At 23.7% G+C, this 8824-nt stretch overlaps 1 protein-coding gene across 1 annotated transcript; it reads right to left on the bottom strand.

The window, feature by feature from the left end:
• Positions 1–2078: 2078 nt before the first annotated feature.
• LOC105361164 (CBL-interacting serine/threonine-protein kinase 26-like) lies at positions 2079–8533 on the bottom strand. Its single transcript, XM_011498272.1, has 4 exons — positions 8489–8533; positions 6722–6850; positions 2194–2360; positions 2079–2097 (listed from the first exon to the last, which is right to left on the bottom strand). The coding sequence occupies exons 1-4, from the start codon at positions 8531–8533 to the stop codon at positions 2079–2081; spliced, it is 360 nt and encodes a 119-aa protein (XP_011496574.1).
• Between the last annotated feature and the right edge of the window lie 291 nt (positions 8534–8824).

The following is an 8824-nucleotide window of genomic DNA, read 5'->3' as shown; positions in this document are numbered from 1 at the left end:
AAAACGAACTGACACCTCGCCAACAGGACATTGTCGCCCATTTTGTAGTACGATGCAAATCTCTTTATTCTAATCTCGTTGAATTTATAGTCTAACCCAATCTTATGCACTGTTCTACCTCTCTCTCTCTCTCTCTCTCTCTCTCTCTCTCTTTTATTTTCTTTTTGTTCAATTGTTATACTTCCTAGTTGATTTTTTTTTCATACCGATAATCAATCTTACTATTTTCCTTAAATTTTCTAATCTTAACTCAATCTTAATAAATTATTATATGACAAATTCCCTTTTAAGTATTATATTTACCTTTTTATTTTATAAATTTATAATATGTATACTTCATTTATGAAATTTATAAAATATGTATTTGTCCCATTACCCATAATTTGGTTTTATTTTTTATCTTTCATAAAAACTCAAGCAACTTTGAAACCGCTAGATATCCATAAATACCGAGGTAATTAGTTAGGTAAATACCTCTATAATAATATATCAAAATTGAATCAAATAATTAATTATTAATTTACAGTTAACCATTGATGATTGAATAAAGCTATAAAATCCTTATTATCATCATCTCGGTCACTTTAAGACTTCATTAATTATTTCATCTTCTAATGAAGCTTGTATTTCTCAATAAGATGCTATCTTGTTGTTGATGTTATCTTTATGATATATGTGGTGCAACTGATAAGTCCTTATATTGCATGTTGGTATACATACACGTGAAACTATTAGATTTTATGGAAAACTCGAATGAAAATTAATGTATTTAATGTAATTTATATTTATGAGAAGAAAATGCTTATAAATATTTTTTAAGCTTATAGTAATAGTTTGAAATAAGTATTTATATGAATTTTTATTTTTAATTCACGGACAATTGAATGAACGTATTCGGTTTGCTAATATTTACGAAAATAATCCAATTACGATTTATTCGCTTCATTAACAATTGTTCAGACAAATATTAAGCCGCAAAACTTGGAAGAAACAAAAACACGTAGAGATGCATATGTGTGTTCGTGTGAGCATGTAGTTGTGTATATATTAATGTTTACGTAAGATTCCTCCTCAGCCGTTGCTTACTAGTAATATTGGCTGTCCGTATGCATAGTGTGACAGTGGCGCCAATGCGGGTCGAACATTGACGGGCGTCATGTGGCTGGATTATTATGTCACCCGGGTGAATTGGACGAGCACCACGAATCGGAAGTGTCGAGTGCCACTAGTGTGATTCTCTACTAATCGTTAGGGGAACAAACTTTATCTTCTACCGTACCTATCGCAATCGCTTTCTTAAACTGCTCAGTCACAACTTTATGATTATTTGAAATATCCTTCTACTCGAATTGTCTCCTGTTCTTTCTTATTCTATTTTTGCAATAAAAAAATTAATTACGATTAAAATTAATCTTGAATATTAGCCTACTAGTTTGTTAGATTCTTTCGTTATTCAATATTCGATTTCCATATTGGCAGAAAATTAAGATTATACTTTATGTCTTATATCTATATTTCAAACTATCTTTTTCTCTGCGTATTATTTTATGAAAAGCATTAAATTATGCTACTATTAGATAATGATAAAAATTAATTTTCGGTATGCAATAAGATCTCGTTTTGTAAAGGAAATATATTTGTAAAACATATTATTCCGTGAAACATATTTACTAATTACTTATTATTAAGCCAAATATAATAAATCAATTAATATATCAATGTCAAATTTTACAATGCATATAGTGGATGTCTATATAATTAAGGCTATGAATCTTGTAATCGCATTGTGAATCTGATTAATATTCATTTCTTCATAATAATAAATAATTTAATGTAAACTGCGTTTATATTGTAATAGAATGTAATTAACCCGTTATTATTGACACGCATTCGATTTAATGTGAATTATCATTTGCCGAATGACATAAATGATGGTAAATAAAGAAAACGGATAATTTCATTAATTGATAATTCAAGATTTCATGAGAGAGAGAGAGAGAGAGAGAGAGAGAGAGAGAGAGAACGAGATAGCAGAAGACTGCATTCTCTCCTGAAGAGAAGATAAAAATACAACCATTTCATTCAACTTTCATTCGACTATGGACAATGTTTTATCGGAATTTCGGCATAATAGAATTCCATTATTGTTGCCGAATTGAAACAAGCTAATACTTAAGAATCAGAAAAACTCACCGGTGGATGATGTCCCTGGAGTGCATGTAGTGAAGAGCCGTTGCTAGCTGCCTCGTATAGGACTTGGCGCTTTTCTCATCAAGTCGTCCACCGGGTTGATTTTGCACATGGGAGCAGAGATCGCCGCCGGTTGCGAGTTCAGTTACCAAATAGTAGTTCGTGCCACACTGATGAATTTACAGATCGTAATAGTCATTAGCTGCGGATATTTTTCGATAAAGTATTCGTTTTGAAATTCATATGAAAATTTGAATTTATAGATTTATCGAGTCCTCTCACTTTACTTTTGCCCTTACTCTAATGTAAACAAGGTAAGATCTATAAGAGAATATATTTTTAAATATTATAATTATATTAAATAATATATTATTTATATTATTATAATAATAATTATCATTATATTAAATAATATAAATAATTAAATAAAAATATTTTTACAATATTTTTTACAAAAAATAATTAAACATATAATTGTAAATTAATTAATTATTATTATTAATAATATTTAACTATAAGTTTTAGACTTAAAATATAATTTTTAAATTACAATTCTACAATTTAAATTAATGTTTACAATCCTATATTTTAAATTATAAAGTGTTAATGATTATAATTAAATATTCAAGTTTCTCAAATAAATGCATAGTGATGTAGTAAACTTATTGTTATACAAAAAATTATTGAAAAATTATTGTTTAACATCGCAATATATATTATATCCATACTGTGTTTTTTTACTTTCAATTAGTTTGAGTATATGTAATGAAAGGATAAAATAATAATTATTATATAATTTATATTATATATGTAAATTTTTTCATTTTAAGCCCTTTTAGGTAGTTCTAAATTTAATTAATTTTTTTACAAATTTTATTAAGCAAATTAGGATTCGCAAGGAAATTAGGTAGCTATAAATTAAGGTATATGAGCAAAAGAATACAGTTCAATAGTAATGATTTTATCGTAAGTTTTTTAATGATGCAAGTTTGATAATGATGAAACTAAATTACACTCTATCGTTTAATTATAAATATTTTATTAAAAGTATTATAAATATATTCAATTATGAATGTAATAATAAATATTGATATTAAAGTGATAAGTAAAAATTCTTTTAATTGACATATATGCATATTAGTAGGCATATGAGTTCCTAGTTATTTTTGTTTCGCATGGATTAGAAAATAAAAATTTATATTTATGATAATTTATAAATATATTATGATACACTATTGTTTAAACTATTGTTTTTCGTACACATTTTCATACAGTTTGATTATTTTAAATTAATAGCTAAAAAATTATTTAAATATCTTAAATTAAGCAGCAGATGCATTTATCTTTATAATTTTAATTTAATTCATAGTAAAACGTTAAAATATATTGTTTCTCGAACGTTTTCAGAAATGCTAAGATATTTTTAATCGATTATAAGAATTATATTGATTGCAAGTCATTTTAATTATTTAAATATTTCTAAGATTGATTGTACTTTGATATAAAAAGTCTTGCTGAAAACAAAAACACTGGGTGCTATAAAAAATAAAGTGGTTGTTAAAAAAATAGAGTATTTATTTGAACGTAATTGTTCTGGCGTATTAGAGCTCTATTAAATTATTTGTAAATTGCCTGGTTTTTATCGAAATCATCCAAATTGAAATATTATACATGCATATTTGTGGTAGTTTTGTATTCATAAAGTACTCTAATCATATAAACGATTTTGTAACTACGTAGTTCCATTCACAAATTAATTGGTGAATTTGGCTACATTTTCTTATTTCGACGTTCATTAAACATTAGTCTTCATAAAATTACAATTGATAAATAATATTAACAAAAATCAACAGAATTTTCAAAATATTATAAAAAATCTAGACCTATATTAAATAATATTTTGAAATTTAATACGTTACGTACAACAATATTAAAAAGTGTTCTATCATTAAAAATACTTTATCTAATATTTAAATTTAAGTAAAGGTTATCATAAAAATTAATTTAACATAGTACGAATTAAAATAATAAAAAAAAAAGAAACATTTTTTCGATGCAAGAGTTTAAGTATTTTTTAACTTAATAATGATTTTATCAGTTCAAATTTTGTGCTAAATTCAAACTTGATAAATTGTTTATGTGTTATATCTACCTATTGTAATATAATAAATTATATTATATATAATAAATATAATAATAATACATATAATAAATATAATATTATTACACAAATCTCTGAAATCAAAGTATTTGAAAATTTATAAGAAAAGATAATATATTTGAAAAATGCATAATTAATTCTTAAGTAAGGAAACATTAGCTTTAAAAAGAGATTTAATTTTTTCTTCTACATTACATAACAATCATGAAAAAAATTAAAAGAAATATATGCATAATGTTGGAGGATAAAGCCACGTCATCTATTATTCTTTACGAGAAATATATGTTCCTGTATGTAACACGTCCCAGATGTTGCTAAGAGTCTCTTTTCTCTTTTTCATTTTATTCGCTTCTTACTTCTTTTCTCCTTTTTCATCTGTTCTCTATACCTTCGTTGATATTTCGCATACGATTTTGCAGCATTACCACGATAAAAAATATCAGAAAGAGCATTGAGATTCTACCCAACGAACTTCTACATATTTCCCGCTCTCTGTATGTAAAGATTATGACATGAAAATGAGAAAAATAAAGATTGTTGTTATCTTTACAAGATTCGTGTACCCTTAATTTATAGAATTCACTTAGTCCGACTTGATTCAAAATTCTATATTTTTATTGTATAACATTTTATGATTTTATACAATGAATAAAATGTTACATAAAAAGAGAAAAGTGTTCAATACAAATTAAATGACAAGTAATCATATAATGAAATGAATTTATATAAATAAATATAAAATGTTCGATTTATAATAGTATATATGCTTGTACAAATTAATTTTATTCTCAATGTTTCTAAAATATTTCCATAAAATATTATGTCTTATAACTAGTATTGTTATGGTTTCTTGAAGTATTTATGCATTTCATAAAAAATAGTCATAACATTATAATAAATATTAATTAAATAAACAAGAAATTAAATATAAATTTTATAATTTTAAAAGTTAAAAATTATGTTCAAAAACGATAAAATATTTAATAAATCCTAATATAATTAATTGAATACTATCCTAGATATAAGAAAATTTTTTATAATTCATAATATTTATTTACAAATGAATAAACATTTTATTTATTTATTAATTTATTTCTGTATAACTTTTCTATAATTATGTATTTTACAACTTTTTATATAAAAAATATATGTTATATAAAAATATATTCTATATAAAAATTTATGTAAAAAATATTGTATGTAATTTATATTTTTTTTAATACTTCATAATTAATGTTTAATATTATTTTAGTTTATTAAGTAATCATTTATATTATTGTATTTGCTAGAATGGTAGATAACAAGTGAAACTCTTTTAATGTGAACATTTTTTTTATTCATTGACTTTTTAACCTTCTATTTCTACTGTAAAACATTTTCACTATGAGTTTTTACATCCAACCTACCCAGAGTGATCGAACATATTTTTTATTTTGGCGATAATTCTTTTACTTCTTTTGGCATACAACAGTATATCTATAAAAAAACAATTTGATAAAATAAAATAGGGAATAAATAGAGCAATAAAGATAGAATTATAAATCTAATAAATTTAAGAAATTAATAGGAAGGTGAAAAAAAGGGAGAAACTGGGGGGGGGGGCAGGGACTAATTGGGAAAAGTAAAGTGTAATAAGAGAAATAACAATTAAAACAAAGAAGAGAAAAAATACTTCTAAAACTATATTTTACATTCATTAAAAATATAAGAAAGTAATCCGATGATTATACTGATTTGTTCTTTCATTAGAATTTTATTGTATAACAAAAGAAAGTTATGTTTATTTATACAAGTAAAGTATAAAGAATAACCTTTTAACATGAATTTTAATAAAATTTATAACATTTAATAATTAAATATATTTTAATCTGTATTTTATTATCTGCCATACAAAATATATTATATTATTGTTTATAATCATAGACATTTAAGATTTATAAATATTTGAAATAAATAAGTCTAGCTAATATCTGCCTACGTTTTTCTACGTTTCTTTTTCCTATTTCAACTTATTTTATTCAATTTAATTAATTTTATTTTCATATGTTTGATAATCAACAGAAACTGTCTAAACATTTAGATCTTTTCTTTTTAAATTATATTGAAATTCATCGAATATTTCATTAATTATGAATTATTTTTATTCATCAACTATTTGAAATTTATAATGATTGATTAATTTTATTCAAATAGTATACTGAAGATCAAGAGATCCGCAAGTAGTTTTAAATTTACAATAAATTTGATCTGTTTTATATAAAATTACTAACTAATATACTTGAAATAACATGTAATCATTGAATTTAATTATACAAAATGACATATTTATGTAATACAAATTGAAAAGGTATTTGCGATATTTTGTCTTACCTGAATCGTCTCATACAGCTTGACGATATTCGGATGGTCTAACATGGAAAGAAGTTTCGCTTCTCTAGTCAAATTTTTTAGAATGTAGTTTTGCGATATTTTAGTTGTGTCGGTAATTTTAATGGCGACCTGAATTAAAAAGAGTGTATAAAAATTTTATAATAATTATAATAGTAATACTGAGTATTTCAATAAAAGTATTTTAATATCAAAATTAATGATATTCTATTGTTTTAATCGTAAAAATATTTAGTATCATCAGCATTTGGTCATTATCGTTCTTATAATATTTTATAAGATAAGTATGTCACTTCTAATTCTTCAGATATATGAAATTATAAAAATCGTTGTGATAGGTTTCATACGGTTATTTAAAATATTTTAGCGAATCGTTTAAAATAAGAAGAATATTCAAATGAAATGATTCATCATATTTTGCAAAATTATTTGCATAATATAATGCTTTATAATTAAGTAGTTTGATACTTTAATATATCATTTATATTGATGATGACTTTTTCAGTTGTTTTTATATATAAATGTTTACCTTCCAGTTTACTTTTAAATATAAATTTTTGATAATGTATTTAATTTAACAGAATAAAAATATTTCTATAATATGCCTCCTATTTTATAAATCTTAAAATATTCTGATATTAGTTGTATGTTAATAATGTACATAGAATCCTAAATATCTTTTAATATTACATAATGTAATAATAATACACATTGACATTATATACATTAAATAAGAAATCTATCTTATCAAATAATCATTAAAAAAATATATTTTTTCTAGAATTATTTTTATAATTATAAATAGAATCAATTACAAATGATAATGTAGGAGGTCTTGCAATTAATTTGCTTCAATAGTATTATCAGCGAGAATTTAATATTTGCGATTGTATATATTTAATTTAAATTAGTTCAACTTTTATTCTCATAGCTATACGCGTCAAGCTGTATAAGATAATTGATCGTTCAAGCTCATAATTAATCTCTAATAATGTTGTTGCAATACTCGATGTGATGCTTCAACCCATTTCACAGTTGAAACATTTGATGGTTAAAAACTAGACGTGAATTCACTGTGAATAATATAGTCTTAAGATAGGCCAGTCTACTACTCAACATGCTAATGATTTCCATGATACGATCGATCTTCTTATACAACTGGCATTAATCATTTCTCATACACGAATCTCGAAATCATATTTGAATTCGACGAGTTCAAAATTATTCTGATAGAATAATATCAAATTGCATTCATTCATATAAACACTAAATGAAATGTTAAAATCCAATTAAAAATAGTAATATCTTATTTATTTATTTATTTAGTAAAAATAGAAATGATCGTTATTAATAGTTACATAAATAATTGCAGATAATTTTTAATGAATATTTTAGTTTTAAAAATTATTTAGTAACATTGTATAAATATTGTTTATTATTTTAATTAATTTTCCGTCAATCAAATATAGAGTAAATGAAAATAAATTTTGAAGACTTTGCCATCAACAGCTAAATATCAACAATATTCAATTAAAAAATATATAAATGAAATATTTAAATGTTTTTAAAATATTTCGTCACTTTTGTAAAACTACAATATTAAATATATTTTACTATTCAACATAAATATATGTGTTTATACGCTTGCTTGGTTGTGTGAACGTATATGCCCATATAACTGAAAATATATTTTACAAGAATTGATAATACAATAGCTAATGAGTTTTTTTGTTAAATTAATTAACATACTTTCAGCAGAGATATTCTTAGGCATTGTTGGTTTATTGAACTCATGACTATTTAGGATCATTCGATACTCGTGAGCTTTATCGTACACATGATTAGTCTTTATCTATCTGATTGCTACGATCTTTTTAATTCACGAATTGTAATTGACTTTGATAGTGAGAGAATTAAATATTGGGATTGAGATGAATCGATGAATTAAATGCAGAGTGGGATAGCAATGTGTTAAACGCCACTCTATTTTTGGAGTATCATCACCGCTGACTAGGAAGTGCATGGTGCACATCGTTATTATCCAAGTTTGTGTTTCTATGATATCGACTGAATCTTTCATTTGTG

Source organism: Ceratosolen solmsi, unplaced genomic scaffold, assembly GCF_000503995.2.
Source record: "Ceratosolen solmsi marchali unplaced genomic scaffold, CerSol_1.0 scaffold14, whole genome shotgun sequence".
In the NCBI taxonomy this organism is placed as follows: Eukaryota; Metazoa; Arthropoda; class Insecta; order Hymenoptera; family Agaonidae; genus Ceratosolen; species Ceratosolen solmsi.
This window is presented reverse-complemented; position numbering and strand designations above follow the sequence as displayed.

Bases quoted from the DNA above. Each gene is read 5' to 3' on its own strand.
- LOC105361164 (XM_011498272.1), bottom strand. From the start codon at position 8,533: ATGAGTTCAATAAACCAACAATGCCTAAGAATATCTCTGCTGAAA. The intron at 6,851-8,488 runs GTATGTTAATTA...TTTTTAATTCAG, and splicing joins TAAGAATATCTCTGCTGAAA to GTCGCCATTAAAATTACCGA. The intron at 2,361-6,721 runs GTAAGACAAAAT...TAAATTCATCAG, and splicing joins AGCTGTATGAGACGATTCAG to TGTGGCACGAACTACTATTT.